This window comes from Mauremys mutica, chromosome 8 (assembly GCF_020497125.1).
Source record: "Mauremys mutica isolate MM-2020 ecotype Southern chromosome 8, ASM2049712v1, whole genome shotgun sequence".
Taxonomy (NCBI): Eukaryota; Metazoa; Chordata; order Testudines; family Geoemydidae; genus Mauremys; species Mauremys mutica.
The window spans coordinates 33,771,002-33,790,499 of record NC_059079.1 but is presented as its reverse complement, the minus strand read 5'-3'; the positions used below and the strand labels follow the sequence as shown (position 1 = coordinate 33,790,499).

Genomic DNA, 19,498 nt, shown 5'->3' with positions numbered 1-19,498 from the left:
CCCTTGCCTAAAGACAAAATTGAGGGTGGGACATGCCAGCTAGGAGTCTCTGCAAGGGGTGTGTGCGCATCAAACGGCAACTCCCCAAGGCTAGTGGTTTCAACCCCCCTCTGCCAGGAGCAACTGTCACATCTCCCGAAACCAACTGTGGGCAGGGGTGATATGCTTTGGCCTCCTCAGATCAACTCCAGAGCCTCCCAGAACTGGGTGGATACTGCAGAGCTATTGCTAAAGGAGCTGTCCCACTACCTCCTCCCAGCCAGGCATGGCCTCAAGAGGAGGAGGAAGGCTTTCATGCCACGGGGGCGTGTTGCGCAGCACTGAGCAGAGTACAGTAGGCTCTTAAAGGACCAGACCACAGCCTTGCTGGGGCCACAAAGAGGAGACAGAGGCACAGTTTCTGACTTGTGCAGCCACATGTGTGCAATTTACAAGAGACACTGATTGCCACTATTAAGTACATATTCTTAGTTAGGAGGAATGGATAATCACATGCATACATAACCCCATTTAATTAACACTAATTTTCTTTTGGCTATTATCTAGACTCACCAATGCCAATGACTGGTCAGCAAAGTGTATTTAAAAATCTCGTCTTACTTTCCAATGCATAAAGCTAAAACTCCAGTAGAACTACAGACAAAGGTAGTTAACTGAGAAATAGAGCCAGTGCCAAAAATTCACAGGGTGAGAAAGTCAATAGGTGACAAAATGAAACTTTACAACATTATCCAGTGGTCTGTGAAATACAATAAGTTGGATCTTTAAACATACTAAGTTACCTTGAAGACAATCATCATGAGTCTAACGCTGTAGAATATTTTGTGAGCCTCTTTTTCAGATAGTTTGTTTGGACTTTCATTTAGATAAAGCATCTTTAGATCAAATGTCAATAAGCCAATGCTACACAGTTGCTGGTTCAATAAATTTATTGTACTTTTCAAAGTCTTCTCAGAAAATTGTGGAAGATCTCTTAGCTATCAGCTGTACGCTCCTGGGCCCTGAGGAAGCTAGCCTTCTTCTGGGCAACACGATCTTTCTTCTGGGCAAGGGATAACTTGGGACGGTTCCATCTGCAATGCAAACATGGTATAAATACACAAGGCAGTAATAGTAAATCTAAATACCAGAACACCAGGAGTTACATGACCATAAGGAATGAGTGTGAGATTATGCCTAGGAAATAGTGTTTCAGAGATTACTTTCTATAGCACTCTTTCTTTCAGTGGTCAAGGCAATGGGTTAGTTAGTATACCACAAGGTTTGGTCACATTATGAAAGTGCACCATGTTTTTCACTGTAGTATCCAGTTTACTACCAAGGGAAATAATTCTAACGTGTGGTGGCAGCACTGTCAAACAGGCGACTAGCCTAGATGGACCTCAAGTCTGATCCAGTATACCAGTTATGTTCCTAGATTAGCTGTTCTCAAACTCTGGGTCAGGACCACAATGGGGTCGCCAGAGCCAGCATTAGACTTGCTGGGACCCAGGGCTGAAGCTGAAGTCCGAACTCCACCGAGGGCAGTGGGGTTGGGGTGTGGCCACCTCTCCAAAGACCTAGGGTGGCAGGGCTCAGGCTCCAGCCCCCGTTCCCCGCATCCAGGGCAGCGGGGCTCAGGCTCCAGCCCTCCCCCTGGTGTCATGTAGTAACTCTGTTATCAGAGGTGGTCACGGTGCAATGACGTTTGAGAACCTCTGTCCTAAAATCATGTCTGAAATATCCAGTTAGTTTCAACACTAAACAGGGACTGGAGGAATTAATTAACAAAAATGCCACAGCTCCAGAAATTTGCTTTGTAACAGGCATATCTAACTCAAAGGAGGAAAAATTTTACCTCTTCTTTTTTACTTCTCTCTTGGGTTTCTTTTCATGGACTGGATTCTCCCGTATACCAGCATGGGCTTTTTTATACATTTCTTCCATCTGCAAGAAATACAATGTAGTCCATAAAGTCATGAATGTTAGAACTTCATTCAATGCGTACAAGTTGGGAGTTATCCCACTGCCAAGAACATACTAGTGAGTAGAGAAAGAATACTGACTGGAGGTCAAATGTGTTCTCTCAACATCTTTAAACAGTCCTACAGAGAGGTCTAAACCAGACTGGGAACAGAACACAGCCACCTAAGGTGCTAAATCTTCCTCCACAAAGAGTAACTTAGGACAGAGCAAGGCTGTCGACACTGCACACCTTACAACGGCTTGTGTTGCAAGGTGCGCTGTGTGACAGCTCTCTCGCCAGGAGAGCATTCTCCTGCTGACAAAATAAAACCATCTCCAACAAGGAGAGGTAGCTTAGTCGCCAGGAGCGTGGCTCCCACTGACGAAGTGCTGTCCACACCAGCACCTTTTGTTGTTATAACTTGTCGTTCAGGAGAGTGTTTTTTCACATCTCTGAGCAACAAAAGTTTAAGTGACAGAAGTGCCAGTGTAGACAAAGCCTAAGATGTAGTTCAAAGGAGCACGTCAGAAAGGCAATAAGCCTGCAGCTTCCACAGGAACTGTGCAGACAGGCTTGCTCTACAGATTTCACACCAGAAACTTTCTTCTGCAAAACCTATCTGAAGTTCTAAAAATACTACTGACATCAAATGCCACCCTTCAACCAGCACTGCACTCTTGTGCTCAGGAGATAGAATTTTACCACCAACCACCCCCCCCCCCCAAAAAAACAAAACAAAAACCAGTCATCCTTCAGCTAAGAGCATGATTGGCTTTGGAATCCAAAGAAACTTTTTCTTTACAGGGGAAAGAGTCATTGGTCTCTATCTATGGTGCTTAGATGGTCCCACCAGTTACTATAGTATAGTATGAGCACCTCGCAATACCCATGGCAGGCAGCGAATAGAGGCACAGAGAGACGAAGTTAGTTGGCCAAGGTCACAAGAAATCTACAGGGGAACAGGGATTTGCACCAGTTTCATGAAACCTAGGAAGCATCCTAACCACTAGATCATCCTTTCTCTGAAGTCTATCCATGTTTTGTGCATCGCTTTTGCAAAATGTCTCCTTCCTCAACCTAAATTAAGAACTAACTCAGGAAGTTCTCTAAATGAAACTGGAATGTTTAGCATGTCCCCGGCAAAGGAGGAAAACTCAAGTCATGCCAGTTTCTCCAAAGACTATACACGTCTGAGGGAACATTTAGTTTGACTTGAACCAAAACCTGTGATCAACAACAATGGCCATATGTGAATGAAGTAATCTGAACTAAAAAACATGCAATTTTTCACAATAGTGGTAATTTTGTACAGCTGTGCCTCAATAAAGATAGAAATTTTATTGTTAATGCAGGGGTGAGAGAATGGCAGAGTCTGAGACACTAATTATTAAGCCATGCAACTGATGAATTTATCAATTAGATGTTAGGTCATCCCATTAGAAATCACTTTGTTGTGGGAGGTAAGGGAAATACATCTCTAAACAGAGAACCTCCATCTTAGCATATTTGGAAATAAAAATTCCTAGTTCTTAAATAGCACTTTTCAGCTGCAGATTTCAGTGCTTTAGAAAGGAGGTCAACATCTTTATCCCTGTTTTATAGACGGGCTGAGGCACAGAACAGTAGTGATTTGCCCAAGATCACACAGCATATCAGTGATACAGCCAGGAACAGAACCCAGGTCTGCAACTTCCAATACAGTGGTCTAATGCACTAGGACCGGCTCCAGACCCCAGCGCGCGCTTGGGGCGACATTTTGCCGGGAGGGTGGCAGGCGGCTCCGGCGGACCTTCCGCAGTCATGACTGCGGAGGGTTCGCTGGTCCCACGGCTCGGGTGGACCTCCCGCAGGCATGCCTGCGGATGCTCCACCAGAGCCGCGGGACCAGCGCACCCTCCGCAGGCACGTCTGCAAGAGGTCCCCTGGAGCCGCGGGACCAGCGACTGGCAGCACGCCCCCTGCGGCATGCTGCCGTGCTTGGGGCGGCCAAATTCCTAGAGCCGCCCCTGACTAGGACTAGGCCACTACTAAGCAACAATTCTGACTGCTTCAGCATAAAAGTTTCCTTGTCCAATATAGAGGTTCTCTTTAAACATGGAATGCATCTAAACCACATCTCAGGGACATTTCTCCTCTCTTCATGACTGCTGTATATTCCAGGCAACTGCATACATTGAAGTGTACCATTAGTATTCTTTAATGCAGATTAGTGCCGGGGTGGACAGTGCTATGCCGGCGGGACAGTGTCTCTGACTAGCACAGCTACTGCCCTTGTCAGGAGTGGTTCAATTATGCCAGCAGGAGAGCTCTCTCCTGCTGGCATAGAGTGGCCATACAGGAGACCATACAGCAGCTCAGCTGCAGTGCTCTGGCTGTGCCGCTGTAAGGTCTGTAGTGTAGACATAGCTGAAGTTATCTCGGTAAAAATTTGTATGTAGGTCGGCTCTGAAAGGATTTTGGAAGCTTACAGCTCTTTAGCATATCTAGTGTATGGGCACTAAGAAAGAGTTCTTGCTGTAAGCATAAGACTTGAGTACAGACTTCATGGCAATATAAACTGCATACATTACTTCAGAGAATAAAGAAGTTAAGATTGTAAATGCCAAAGTTTCACTGTAATTTTCATGGAATTTCTTAACTGTTTAGTATGCTAAAATTTAGTTGGAGTTATTTTAAGACAAGACGTTAAGACATACTAGCAAAATGATTTACAAGATACCAACATAATACACCTCTATCTCGATATAACACTGTCCTCGGCAGCCAAAAAAAACCTTACCGTGTTATAGGTGAAACCACGTTATATCGAACTTGATTTGATCCGCCAAAGTGCACAGCCCCACCCCCCGGAGCGCTGCTTTACCGCATTATATCCGAATTCGTGTTATATCGGGTGGCATTATAATGGGGTAGAGGTGTACCTAAAAACTAACAAGTAAGGGGCTGTATATAGTGTTCTCACATTGTACTGCTATTTAATTGGCTTTTTCAATACAAAAGGTGATACAAACAGAACATTCTCAGAGAATCAGGAGTGACAAGGAAACAAGGAAAACAACATAACAGTGGGACAGGCAAGAAACCACTGGTAAGGAAGAGTTAGGAGGAGGGAGGGCAACACATATTCTGGTAGAACAGTGTCATAGAAAGGAGTAGATCCTTGGTCTGATATCTGTCAAGCAAGACATTTAACAAGCTGCTAAGCTTTTTGATAGCAGGTCACACCTTTATCATCTTTTTGGTGAAGCATGTAGTATGACAAGAGAGGTCATATAATTTGGCCTTCATTACCAGCTGTTCTGGGTTCAGGGAATGTGTCCAACTTTTAAGAATCATAGCACTAGGTTTGTAGAGGCCTGGCATTGGGCGTACCCCTCTGGTCTTATAACATGCCATCTACATGGCCCACATTAATATTTTGCAAAGTATTTGCATTCCTAGCATCAGTTTTAAACAAGACAAATTATCTTTTAGTGCCACTACTAATATGCAATTAATTTACAGACAGTGTCTTACCATGTCAGGTGTTACATTGTTCTTTATATACTGGGAGAACTGTTTTTTGTAGGCATCTTCATCCTCCTCCATCAGGTAACGCATGTAACCAGCAACATTCTGACCCATGATGTGTGTGCGATGAACCTCTGCATTAAACTCTTTGCTTTCCGAGTCATAACCAGGGAAACGTTTGGTACTATGAAACACAAGTTACAGGTTAGTGGTTAGAATTTTACATCACCTAAATCAAAGTTGGTTTAAGAAGTTCTTTAAGATTCAGAGACTGCATTCTACAAGTCTCAAGTGACTGATACACTATAGCTCCCCTACAGGTAGCTGGAAAGTGTGACCAAAGAAAAAGAATTTTAAACCAGCTGACAGATTATGCTTTCTAGAAGCAAAGTTAAGAAATCAACTTGCAAATTGACATCCTTAGCTGCCATCAGTCCCGTCTTGAAACAATGACATACGTCATACACAGACCGAGGACCAACTACAGACTGCTCAGTCACTGGGGTATCATCATATAGCAGCCAAGTTAAAGAACCGACAGAAAGTTGACAGCCTAAAAAAATAATAAAGCAGCAACACTGAACTTTCCCCCCTTTCCTTTAAGTTATTGCAGCTACTGTTTGCACTATTTGTCACAACTGCATTCATAGAAGCAATCAATAAACATCAAAATTAGACAATGCAGACGACAACCCTGAGTCATGATCGTTCACTGATCCTAGCTTAAAGTAGAGGTCGCCAGGACTTCTACACGGAAACCTGTGCCACCACTGCAGATGGATTTTAGATTCTGGCCCAAGTTTCCACTAATAGTTGTATAGAGGGCCTAAGGCCAATGATCATTTTGAATGTGGTGTACATAGTTTCTCAAAACAGAATGTCAGACAATAGGAGGTAAGACAGAGAATTAAAAAGAATTACACATTACTACAAACTGTTTCTATGGCAATATGAACAGTAAGAAGTGTTTACTCTGCTTAACTGCAGTCACTAGATATTCAAGGTGAAAGGTGATTATATTGCTGTATTTTTAGTAACCTTTATGGAAATAAGCATTAATCTTACTCCCTTAACTTCAAGAGTCTCTGGGAGGAATGTCAATAACATCTACTGAAAACAAGCAAATACAACTTGGATTAAACCTAATTACCACATTAACAGGGTCACTCCACAGTGAATTCAGCTAACCTAAGGTGAAGTTGAAATATCACTATAATGCACATAAAGATGTGAAGTCTCAGTTTTCAAAATTCCCTTTTGACCAATTTATCTGAGATAAGTTACCTATGAGGGATGGACAGGCCACCATCCACTGCACCCTTTAGTGCACCGAAGACTTTGTTTCCAGTTGTAGTTCTGGCAAGACCTGCATCCAGGTAGCATGTAAAAGCACCAGGCTGTCCATCCACACTTTCCACATTATATTCATCACCAGTCACTTCAACTTGGCCTTCATAAATCTTATCAAGGCCAAATTTGTTCAAAAGCTGTAACAGGAACAGTACAGTATAAGTATGTCTTCCTCTAGAGTTCTCTCCACATTTAGGTGTTTTGATTTAAGTGTTTTCATGTTGCAAGACAATCGTCATAAAAGTTGATTCTGTATTTGTGGCAGCACCCAGGTATTCTACATTAATGCTTCCTCAGTAATAGCGCACACTAATCTTACCCTCAGAAGGTTTTAACAGGAACCACTAAATAAATCTGTGCATACTTTAGCCCACCCATGTTTGTTAGACAGCCACACTGGGCAATCAAATCAATCTACAAATTCAGCGTTTTTTTTTAAATAAATATTTAGAACACAGTTCCAAATAAGTCAGTGGTACATACATAAGTGGAACCCTCTGTTTTGTCAGACAGACTCCTTTCTTTTCTGCCCATCTACTAAAGCAAGCCCTTTGACATGCAGATACAAGTTTAGTGGGTACATACCCTGCGAGCCAGCAGCAGGCCCGTACAATAGGCGGCAGCATAATTGGTCAAACCAACTTTCACACCATATTTTGGCAGCTCATGAGAGTATGCAGCACAGACTATCATATCACCTTCGATCCTGGCATATGCAATCTGATAACAAAACAAATGTTAGTGTTCTCACAGCGGTTATAATATTGTGTGCTCAAACCTGCCTCCCATCTGCATGTGGAAATCCTACTCAAGTCAATGGCAGTACTGCAAGACCTCCATATGCAGCTTTGGAAAACACAAGTTTAGATCTAAATTCTTCATCTTTCCTCATTTAAACCTTTCATCGTCATGTCTTAAAAGTAAACCTCAAAATGTAAAAAGTATAATAAATGTCAAGAGTTGAAGTACAGCTCTGTGATAATGCAGCCTCAATACTGCTTTTTCTATTGCATCAGCGCTAAACTGACCAATAGAAACAAAGTCACTTCTATCTGAACCCCCACCCCCACCAACCATTACAATAGTTAAGATAACAACAACAGTTATTTTCTTAGTTTCACCTGTGTATTTGACAGCAATTACATCTAGTCAACTTCACCATTCATCTGCATTGATATTTCCCCTATTTGTGTGGTACTTTCAGACAGCAAGAGGAAGGAACATGTTTTTAAAAAACTTGAAGAGGACTATGGGGCACGTGCAGCATTTGTACATAGTCTACATTTTTATTGCAGTTATCTGTTGTCCTGTTTTCTTCAAACTTGGACTGTGATATAGTCCTCATTAAGGACTATAAAAAACAACTTATATGAAGCTTCCAAGCTTAAAGTGTTCTATTTGCACTGATAAGAAAAGTCTATTCGCACATAATTCAAAAGGTGTCATAGAATCAGAATATCACGGTTGACCTCAAGAGGTCATCTAGTCTAACCCCCTGCTCAAAGCAGGACCAATCCCCAACTAAATCCTATGATTGAGGATTTTATGGACAAGCTGTTAAAAGCACATTTGCTTCTGGAGCCAACAGAATGTTTGGGGGTGAGAGGAGACCCCACAACAATGCAGGAGCAGGACCCAGCTGACAAGACCTCATGGTCAGTCTTGCTTCTTTCTGCCTAAGGAAGATGGAGATAGCTCACAGTGTGCATCATTCTGAACTGAAAACTAGCACTCAAGATTAAGAAAACCACTTCATTTCTGCTTCAGCAGTGAGGGTTTGAACTGCCTCTGATGCAATTACATCAGTTCAACTGTATTTGTACTATGAGAGCTTATTCCCCATCCGGGAATAAGCACATTTATACCTGTATAACTACATCCATGATATAACTGCAATGTTTATCTATAATGATCAAAATCACACTCCTAACAGACATTGCTATACCACTACAAAAACTGTGGTTAGACCAGACCTTAGAACACAGAGTTGCTTTTTTCCCTCCTTAGTATAAAGGTAAAAAAAGGCAGTGCTTTGGTATAGCCAAGCAAGCAAAGAAATCCTTACCTGGCAGATAATATCTCTGTTGGTAATGCGTACTATCATCCTATATTTAGGGGTGTTATACTTGTTTTTATCTTGAATCACCAAACGCTTACGGGCATAATAATCAGTCTTTCCCTCTGAAAAGACAATAGTATGGACATGAGAAACAAACAGCGATGACATACAGCAAAGACATACATCAATAGAGTTTACCAGTATAATTTGAGCTATGGAAAAATTAACTGTACCTCTCCTTCTCCTGAATTTCACTTGGTACCTCTTGAAGTAGGCCTTATTCTTGACAACTTTCACAAACCCCTTGAACAAAGAAAACATAATTACGACTGGACACAGTTACCACAGCACCAAGAAGTCTACTGATGGCTACTGTGAATTAAAAAGTGTCTGTGGGAGGAGGGGCTGAAAAGATAGGAGATACAGTGTTTTCTCAGACTAAACACATTAAAAATCAGAAGTTACCCCAAGGGAAGAGAGGAAAGGAACCTTCAAATTCTAACTTAAGGCACATCTTACTGTCTCATTTCATGTGGATTCATGTGAAGTAGAGAAATACAGCAGAGGCCGATTAGATGTATAATACATACTCATTAATTAGATGCTTCTTAAAACTATGTTACCTAAATAAACGAATTTAATCACTTATTACCATGTACTCATAATTATTTTCTTGATCAAGGTAATAGTGTCAAAAGGACAATTACCAGCTTTAATGTCAACATGATAAGAAAACTTCCAACCAGTCTCCACTACTTATCACGGACCACACTAAGTTGGCACATTCGCATCAAAGCCCACCTGTGGCAGCGAGGGGACGGGCGAGGGAAGAGAATATTGGTATGAAACTGGCGTTGCCAAATTTGAAGCCAACAGCCAGTGGCTAGAGGGGACATGGAGCATTTTCACAACAACCCAGGGAGACCGAAAAAGCAAGTGTTTCCCCCCAGAACCCCCGTGTCCTGCCCCCACGTCTCACTCGCAGCTAGACAGCGCCGAGCACAGCCCTGCCCAGACGCTAGGAGCCAGGCCGGGGCCATGCATGCGCGGCGCGAGGGCTGCCATGCGGAGCCTCGCAGCCAGGGCCCAGCGCTCCCCACCGCACAGCGCCGGCCGCACTCGGAGACATGGCGGAGACACCCGGCCCGCCGCTCCCTACGGCCCGCCGCGCCGGCGCGGGGCTGACACAGGCCTGAGGAGCCGGCAGCTGAGGCGCGGTGCAAGGCCCGTGTCAGCGGCTCTTGTCCCCGGGGAGCCGCCGGCCCTGTCCCGGCAGCAGCGGGCCCGGGCGGCGGGGGCGGCCATTAGGCCACGCTGGAAGCTGCTGCAGCCGGGCCCGGGCGCCTCCCCAATCAGAGTCCATCGGGCCGGCGCGGGCCGCGCTGGAGGCTGCAGCGGGCGCGGGGGCACCGGCCCGTATCGCCCCTACCCGTGCTGGGCCCCTGGTGCGCGGTACTGACCATTGCGCCAGGTTCTGTCCCGTCTCGGCTTAGGCCGGGGGCCGCTCAGCGCAACGTCCACAGCCCGTAGCACTGGGGGAAAAGGCCGCGCCCACTGCGCAGCCGCAGCACCTAGCCCGGCCGACGAGGCGGAGGGAGGTGCCGCGAGAGAGAGCCGCCCTGCGCACTAGGGGCGCGAACGGAAGTTGGCGCCCCCTCCTGGGAGGCGGAGAAATCGCACGCCGGAGCCGTGAGTGCAGCGGGAGGTTCTGGTTCCCAGGAGTGGCCGCGCCTCACCTGCCAGTGGCCCTGCTTGTCTTGTCTTTCCTGCAAAGCTCCGGGTTCCCCAGCGAACCCCTCTCGGCTCCCACGCATCCCCATGTGTGCGTTAATTCGTCCAGGCTCCCATCTTCCCCAGGCACCCAAGGACACACACACAGGGATCCCCCGGCTTTCATCTCACCCCTCCCAAGGCTTCTCCAGGACTCCCCAGCCTGGCTCCCTCGCCATAACCCAGGGTGGCCAACCTGAGCCTGAGAAGGAGCCAGAATTTACTAATGTACGTTGCCAAAGAGCCTCAGTAATATGTCAGCAGCCCCACATCGGCTCCCCTCCCAGCCCCGCTCCCAGTACCTCCCACCCATGGGCAACCCTGCCAATCGGTGCCTCCCCCTCCCGATCTGCTGTTTCGTGGCATTCAGTAGACTTTGGGGAAGGAGCGAGGGCACTGCAGGCTGAGGGGAGGGGATGGGAAGGGGTGTAGTGGGGGCAGGGCTTGTGACAGAGACAGCAGTTGAACAGTGACCACACCTTCCCTGGCACATTGGAAAGTTGGCACCTGTAGCTCCAGCCCCCGAGTCGGTGCCTATACAAGGAGCTGCATATTAACTTCTGAGAGCCGCATGTGGCTCCGGAGCCAAAGGTTGGCCACCCCTGCCATAATGCAAGCTTCCCCAGAGCTCTCCCACCCAGTGGGATTCCCCAGCGCCCTTGCTCCTGGAATGTCCCCATGGAGCCCTCCCCAGGAATCCCACTCCCCTCCTCCTGGATCACTTAAACTTTGTCTTCCACTTGAAATTTACTTTCTGCCAACAGTGGCTCTTTTCTTAAGAGCGAAGGCGCCCTTCCCTCACAATTGTGCATCTTCTTTGCAGTCACTGGAATGCTTGATTACATACAGTAATAGTCACTGACAAAACCAGGGGCGGCTCTAAACATTTCGCCGCCCAAAGCATGGCGGCATGCCGTGGGGGGCGCTCTGCCGGTCGCCGGTCCCACAGCCCCGGTGGACCTCCCACAGGCGTGCCTGCAGAGGGTCCGCTGGTCCCGCGGCTCCACCGAAGCCGCGGGACCAGCAGACCCTCCGCAGGCACGCCTGCGGGAGGTCCACCGGAGCCGCAGGACCAGCGGACCCTCCGCAGGCAAACCGCCGAAGGCTGCCTGCCTGCCGCCCTCCCGGTGACTGGCAGAGTGCCCCCCGCGGCATGCCGCCCCAAGCACACGCTTGGCGTGCTGGGGCCTGGAGCCACCCCTGGACAAAACCATCCTTAACGCAGTGTTAAGGTTGCTTTGTGGTACCTTGTCCCCTTCCAGAACCACAAATGAAGAGTCGAGGTATTTTAAACTTCTGAAAATCAGGAAATTCAGAGTTAAGGTACATGCCAATGCAGTCTTAAGTCTGCCACCCTTGAGCAGGCAATAGCCAGTGGCAATTATCTGTCTGCACTCCAGCTGTGTTTACTGTGTTAGGTGGAGTTGTACTGAATGATGGAGGGGTTAGTTGGAGTATCTTGGCAGCACTGTGATTGGGATATGAGGAATTCTGTGGACCCACTTGGTTGATCTGACCATCACCTTCCCTTCCCACCGCCCCCCTGTATGTGTGGTGGAAGTAGGGTGACAGATGTCCAGATTTTATAGGGGCAATCCCAGTATTTGGGCCTTTTTCTTATACAGGAGCCCATTTCCCCCCACCCCCGTCCAAATTTTTCACACTTGCTATCTGGTCACCCAAGGTGGAGGAGGTGCATCCTTGAGATATGCTTCATTTCAGTGCTGAGTTCTGTAGGTTGTGTCAGTGGTGGAGCACAGGGGTCTTCTTGCCATGGGGATTTCCATCACTGTGGGCGGGATATGGGTTATGGGACATGGTTTGTGGGTTTAAAGCTCGGTAAGTGAAAATATAGTGTTAGATTGAATACTGTGGGTGAGAGTGAGTGGGTTGAAAAAGAGGTGAAGGGGTTGTAAAATGTATTAAGGGTGGGGTTGTTTGTGGGGCTCATTGAATGTAGAACAGGGCTGGGTAACTCATTTAAACACAAGTTTTGTCTTAGGAAAGAGAAGGCATTGGACTCTGTGCTACAGTTGTCATGTACCCTATTCCTTGAGTGATGTGCACTATCTGCAAAGGAAGATTGTGAACGTGCATTATGGGTGTATTGGCTCATTGCTCAAAGAGGACAGAGTTAAGGTTGTGTTTGCATGTACCTTAACTCTATATTTCAGGGTTTTCAGAAGTTTAAGTTTGAAATACCTTAACTTTTACTTAGTTACGTATATTAATGAAACTATTGGTCAATTTCCTATTTTTTAACAGAAAGATAAATATTTGTTGTAGGAGTCAGTGGTCATGTAGGCAGTAGGAGTTATCATATAGGTTTGCAGCTGAGACACTACTGTGGCTAAGAGCCAAGTTACACTGTGAACTTACACTGGCATAGCTACAGTGCTCAGGGGTGTGAAAAATCCACACCCCTGAGTGACATAGCTAAACCAACCTAACCCTTGGTGTAGACAGCACTAGGTCGACAGAACAATTCTTCCATCAACCTATCTATCACCTCTTGGGGAGGTGGATTATCTATGCCGATGGGAGAACCTCTCCCATCAGCATAAGTAGTGTCTATATGGAAGCTTTACAGTGGCTGCTATAGCATTTCAAGTGTAGACAAACCTTAGGTAACAATACTAATACCTAGCTATTATATATCACTTTTCATCAGTAGATCTCAAAGCACTTTACCAAGGAGGTCAGTGTCGTCATCCCCATTTTACATCTGGGGAAACAGAGGCACCAAGAGGGAAGGGATTCCCCCATAGTCACCCAGCAGGCCAGTGGCAGAGTCAGAAATAGAACCCAGGACTCCTGTGTCTCATAGGCTAATCTAGAGAACCTAACTCTGTAATAACAAGTCCAATATTGTTTTGCCAAAGGGTGGGTACCATGCGCCAGCTAGGTTAAATGTTAGTAGTAGCTGAGTGAGGGATGATTGAAGTCATAGTTTGAGCTCCAAGAATATGCAAAAAATGTTGGTAGAATGTGCTGACTTTATGAAATGCTGGTGTTTTTTTTCAGGGGAATCCCTTGCTCAAATCAGAAGCTGCTCAAGGCAATCTGCCATCCTTGACAACCCTTCAGTGTGGCACCCCTTCCCATTCAAATTTGGCCCAGCCATCCCTCCATCATGATGGAGGGGCAACTGGACCAAATTTAAGGGAATGGTGTTGCGAACTGGCACATGGGGTCACAACATCACTCAGATCTGGCCTGGATGCCCCTGCACCATGACAGAAGGGCAACTGGGCCAAATCTGTCACCCTAGGCAGCTGCCTATATTGCCTATAGCTAGAGCAGCCTCTGGCTCAACTGACCTCAAATTTGGAGCACTAACCCTACCCGCTGCCCAGGAAGCACACCACATTTCAACTCAATTTGACTAAGCATGAAGATTTTAGAGCACTCGGTAAGTGAAAGTCAGAAATGTCATTTTTTAAACATGAAGGGTTTGGCAGTGTTAATCATAGCAGAGCTGATGTGCTGATATAATACTGTAAGTAAGAAATTAGTCATCAGCAACTGCTTTGTTATAATCAAATCCCCAAACAATAATCTCAAAACAGGGATTTTTTAGGTAGGCTAGAGAGAGGATGGAAGGAAGGGGCTCTATACATCCATCTGCTGCATAAGAGGCTCAGAGATACGTGAGGTAGCCAATTCATCTCAATGTCATAGTCTCAGAATATCCTACGGAGATGAATGCAGCCTGAAACAATAGCTCTGAGCCAGGTGAACTGCTTTATTCGTCTCAGTGGGTGTTCTCATTCCTCCTCCCCACTGCCAATGTTTGAGAGCCTGTGATATACATCAAGCATGCCTGTTATCAGCTCCTGACCCACTCTCAAGCAAGGTGTTCTTGGTGCTGCTCCCAACATGCATGTTCTCCACTCCCCACGCAGAGGATCAGAACTTCCCCAGAAGTCAGATCACCTGAGGGGCAGGGAGTGGGGCTCAGACTTCCCAAGATGCTGGCTCACAGTGGGCAGAGAGAGGGGCTTAGACACCACAGAGGGGTAGGGCTCCCCTAGAACCTGGCACACCCACAATAGGGGAAAATGTGGGTCTGACAGGTATTCCCCACTCCTAATCTCTCCACTTGCCCTGCCACCCATGTCACCCATGCCCTAGTGTCCCACCCATGCCAATGCCAATGTTACCAGTGTCCCACCTGTCCCCTCCCACTTCCCCAATCCTCCCTTCCCCTGATCTGTGACCCCAACCTCTCACCCCTACCATCCATCCCCATTTATCTCTCTCTTCCTGGTCCCCCTTCTTTCGCTGCAGCCTCAAACTGCTGTCCCCATATTCTCCCCAACTTCTCTGCCCCTCTTATCCCCCCTTCCCTCCCAGCAAGCATTAGTAATTTATTTTCTTTTTTAAAATAGTTTCAGTGCGCTCTGAATTTTCTGCTGTACTCATTAAATTTCTTCAAAACACCCCACCCTCTTTGACAGAGGGTAGCAACACAGCTACATTTCACTTTCAGATTTTGGCCAAGGGTGGCAGAATTTACAATGTTTGGGTGTTACACAAATTCAGTGGCCACAACAACTCCCCTTGAGCCACACAGGTAATGTGAAAATTGGCAGGCTACTAACTCTCTTGGGTAAACTGCCAACACACGTGCCATGTAATCCATTTGGCATGTGAGTATTAGGCTTGAGCCCATGTGTACATCTTAACTCTTGGTTGAGTAACATTCAGTATTGTGGGGTAAATGTCAACTGATGGAGACCCTTTGGGGCCCAACCAAGCTATGGTTTGATCCCCTGGTGTGTGTAAAAAACATTGATAGAATCATTTATTGGACCAACTTCTGTGGGTGAGAGAGAGAAGCTTTTGAGCTTACACAGAGCTCTTCTTCACAGGGCTGCCCAGAGGGGGGGGCAAAGGGGGCAATTTGCCCCGGGCCCCAGGCTCCGCAGGGGCCCCCAAGAGAACAGCGGAGGCTCCCGCCTCCGCCCCGCTCCTGGAGCCTCAGCGCATCAAGCGCCGAGTCTCCGCCCTGAGGCCCGCAGCGTGTGTCCGGCGGGGCCTGAGCTCTGTCCCGCTCAGAGCCGCGTGGTGAGGGGGCGGGGCTGGGAGCTCCGGGCCGAGCGGAGGGAGCTGATCTCAGCCTGGAGCTCCCAGCCCCGCCCCCTGACCACGCGGCTCTGAGCGGGACGGAGCTCAGGCCCCACCGGACACACGCTGTAGCTGTTCCGGCGAGGGGCTGAGACTCCGGGTGAGGAGGGAGCCGGGGGTAAGAGGCTGGGGCTGAGGCTGGGGCTGGGGCGGGAGGGGAAGCGGGACCCGCCGCCGAAGCGCAGCCCGGTCTTCGGCGGCGGGGGGCCCCTTCAGGTTTACCCTGCATGATTACCTGGATTGCACTGAAATTTGGTGTACCTCATGGAGGAGCAGGTTAGGTTTAGTGATTCAAATTTGGAATCATTTGACAGAGGAGTTCCCAAGATATAGTCCCTCAAAACCCCCCACTTATGCTTGACAAATTCTATAAATATATGCAGAGTTGCTGTACCCATGTTGGTCCCAGGATATTAAAGAGACAAGCTGGGTGAGGTAATATCTTTTGTTGGACCAATTTCTGTGGGTGAGAGAGAGAAGCTTTTGAGTTCGCATGGTCAGGGGGCGGGGCTGGGAGCTCCAGGCTGAGATCAGCTCCCTCCGCTCGGCCCGGAGCTCCCAGCCCCGCCCCCACACCCCCCCGCCGAATTACCGCCGAAGCGGGACCCCCCGCTGAAGTGCAGCCCGGTCTTCGGGGCACTTCGGCGGCGGGTCCCGGAACGGAAGGGCCCCCCGCCGCCGAAGACCCCGGGCCCCCGGAATCCTCTGGGCGGCCCTGCTTCTTCAGGTCTGTTTAAATTGTGTGTGAACTCTGTGTAAACTCAAAAGCTTCTCTCTCTCACCCACAGAAATTGGTCCAACAAAAGATATTACCTCACCCAGCTTGTCTCTTTAATATCCTGGGACCAACATGGGTACAGCAACTCTGCATATATTTATAGAATTTGTCAAGCATAAGTGGGGGGTTTTGAGGGACTATATCTTGGGAACTCCTCTGTCAAATGATTCCAAATTTGAATCACTAAACCTAACCTGCTCCTCCATGAGGTACACCAAATTTCAGTGCAATCCAGGTAATCATGCAGACTTTAGAGTACTTAGAAGAGTTGTCCTTTGAACAGAAAGGGTTCCTCAGCCTTAACTATAGTGGAACAGGTAGTCCCCTATAAATTAGGACAGTTGAGAGAAGATGAAAATAATTCAATCAAAAGTGGTGGATGAGAATGCTTGATTATGTCTCTCCTATTTGGTATGTGTACTGTACTATGTATTTCCTCTGAAAGATTTGATACTAAGAATTAATCACCAATATTGCTAAACACTCTCAGTCTCTTGCCAGTGTTTGCAACTGTGCCTAATGCAGGAGTGTAACAAGGCACAAGTGGGCCCCCTCTATCTTCTGCTACTTCTACACCCAAAAAAACAGCCAGAGACCTCTACTTTGGTGCAATCACCCATGCTCTTTATTTACAGCACAAGTTCCCACCACCTTGTAGCTAGAGACAGCATCAGGCTTGCAGCCAACAATGCCTCCCAAGCTCTTCCATTTTTTTCCCCCTTGGCTTCCTTCCTGACAGCCTTTATGTAGCCCCTGGCTGATGAGGTCAGCAGCTGTTCTCCATTTGCCACTTAGGCCTGGGCTTACTCAGCCAGCTCCAGTTCCCCTTTCCTGACTGGAGCTGGTGTGCCTGAGGTCTGGTCTAGGGTTTTGTAACCAGCACTCTGTCACAAGGAGCCTCTGTGAATGTAGTTCATGTACTGTTTATTCCGTCTTCAAGAACATTAATGCAGATTTTAAATCTTAGGGTATGATACAGTGGATAGGGCACTGGAGTGAGACTCAAGTGTATTGCCTTCTCTTCCTGGCTCTGCCACTGGCTTGCTGTGTGATCTTGGACAAGTAACTGCATCACTAGGTTCCTCAGTTTCCTCATCTGTAAAATGGGGGAAAAGATACTTACTTCTTCTGTAAAGTGCTTTCAGATCTAATGACAGAAAATACTATAAAAGGGCTAGATACTATTAAATATGAAAGACCTAACACAGTTCCCTATGGTTTCCCTTCAAATACCTCCACAACTCCATATATTACTGTTTTTCTTGACCTTTTGTTTATGGTCTTTCCTTTAGTTTTTCAGTCTGTGTCAGTGTTGTATTATGAGAATAAGATTATCAAATTGCTCACAAAAATCCACTAATTTTACACTATTAGGAAAATCAACGTTAGAAAGATTTTATTTTTTATAAATTCATCCTGCTGATTGTTTATCATTCCAATTGCCTTTTAGATACTCAGGGCATGACCTTGTGAAGTGCTGAGTGCCCACCTTTCTCAGTGGAGTCCATGGAACTTGATTCTACTCACCACATTTCAAGATCAGGCTTTTACTGTTTTTCTCTCTTAGGTCCTGATCCTGCAAACATTTACACACATGCTTCACTTGTAAGTACATGAGCAGTTCCAATAAATTCAGGTGTGTACATGTTTGCAGGACTGGGGCCTTAGTTTTATTATTTTGTTAGGGACAGAGCTTAGACTTACAGGAGAACAATTTCCAGGATCTTTCTTCTTTCCTTTTTTTTAAAATCTGTAGGTAGTACATCTGTTTATCTCTAATCTTCTGGCACCATTACCTCCCCGATAATCCATCACTTTTCTAAAAAAGCTGTTGGATAATTCTAATTCATGGACAAATTTTGGCCTGGTTTGCATGGCTGTTGAAGGCAAAGGCAATGTGGTTTTTCTGCATGGGAGTAAGGGCAAAGGGAGCAGATCTTAGGAAGGCTGCCCAGGATTATATGTCCCATAAACATGATTTTCATAGAAAAAATAAGTGTCCTGAGTTTGTTACTAGTAGTTTACCTCTTACAGGCTGATCCAGGACCCACTGAAGTCTATTAATTTTAAGGGACCTTGGATTAGATCTTTGACTAGTTGCGAGTGCTGTAATGCTCAGTTTGGAATCTTTTTCATGAAGAGAAAGACAACAAAAAATGTAGGTTATATTTGTGGCCTGTGAAGCTCAGGAGAATCATTCAGGAGAAACATCTGCACTTTCCTTTCCAGTTTTCTCTGATTTTAAATAAAAAATCATTTTTATGGTTGTTTTTATTATTTTCCTGAGTTAGTTATAAAATCTGATACATTTATGTCTTGCTTTATTGTATTTGGGTTATATGTACTTGTTTTGTGTATTAAAAATGAGATTAATAAGAAAAGAAGAAAGCTTAGTTCCATTAAAACTGCATAGGATTTTCTCTTCTTTAAAACTCTAATCTTCTAATGAATCACATCAGATTAAAGAAAGCAAAGAAAAAACTCTGATGCAAAATGAGTCTGACGGCTGTCATCTAATGCCCACTTTCCACCTGCTTTCAATGTCTCATCACTTCCAGCTCTTCCTTCTGCACCCAAAAGATATCTAAAAAGTTATTAAGAACTACTATATTCCTATTAAGAGTTTGATGCAACATTAAAGTCAATGGATAAGGCTCTAATTTATTGTCCATTGGGAATATGTTTCATGAGTTTGATGCCCTGGTGCAGATCTTAGGCAAATTCACATGAACACCCATATAGTTAATACAAAAATAAAAGAGCAGTCTAATGCCAAATATTCCCAAAGTAATTTATGAATGCATACAGTCATTGATGTTTCATGGAAAACTTTGAAAAACATTCCGATTAGAACTAGATCTGGGTATACTGGGTCCAAAGTGTGAGGCATGCAGACACTTTCATATTTCTTTTCTCCACTTTTTGATTATTAAAGAAATGGCATATAAACTGCTTA

At 46.0% G+C, this 19,498-nt stretch overlaps 1 protein-coding gene and 1 non-coding gene across 3 annotated transcripts; both read right to left on the bottom strand.

Moving 5' to 3' along the window:
* Window positions 1–911: 911 nt before the first annotated feature.
* RPL5 (ribosomal protein L5) lies at window positions 912–10,474 on the bottom strand. Of its 2 annotated transcripts, XM_045028032.1 has the most exons (8): window positions 10,325–10,474; window positions 9,098–9,167; window positions 8,871–8,986; window positions 7,391–7,525; window positions 6,740–6,942; window positions 5,462–5,639; window positions 1,838–1,926; window positions 912–1,073 (listed from the first exon to the last, which is right to left on the bottom strand). In XM_045028032.1, the coding sequence occupies exons 1-8, from the start codon at window positions 10,325–10,327 to the stop codon at window positions 974–976; spliced, it is 894 nt and encodes a 297-aa protein (XP_044883967.1). In that variant the 5' UTR covers window positions 10,328–10,474; the 3' UTR covers window positions 912–973. The 2 variants fall into 2 exon arrangements, with proteins under 2 accessions (XP_044883967.1, XP_044883966.1); XM_045028031.1 differs by lacking the exon at window positions 10,325–10,474 and having other exon boundaries at window positions 9,098–9,200.
* Window positions 5,879–5,974, bottom strand: LOC123376763. Its single transcript, XR_006581934.1, has one exon. It is a non-coding gene; the product is annotated as a small nucleolar RNA SNORD21 (small nucleolar RNA).
* Window positions 10,475–19,498: the final 9,024 nt, after the last annotated feature.

Bases quoted from the DNA above. Each gene is read 5' to 3' on its own strand.
- RPL5 (XM_045028031.1), bottom strand. From the start codon at position 9,185: ATGTTTTCTTTGTTCAAGGGGTTTGTGAAAGTTGTCAAGAATAAGGCC. The intron at 7,526-8,870 runs GTAAGGATTTCT...TTTTGTTATCAG, and splicing joins ACAGAGATATTATCTGCCAG to ATTGCATATGCCAGGATCGA. The intron at 5,640-6,739 runs GTAACTTATCTC...TGTGTTTCATAG, and splicing joins GGCCTGTCCATCCCTCATAG to TACCAAACGTTTCCCTGGTT.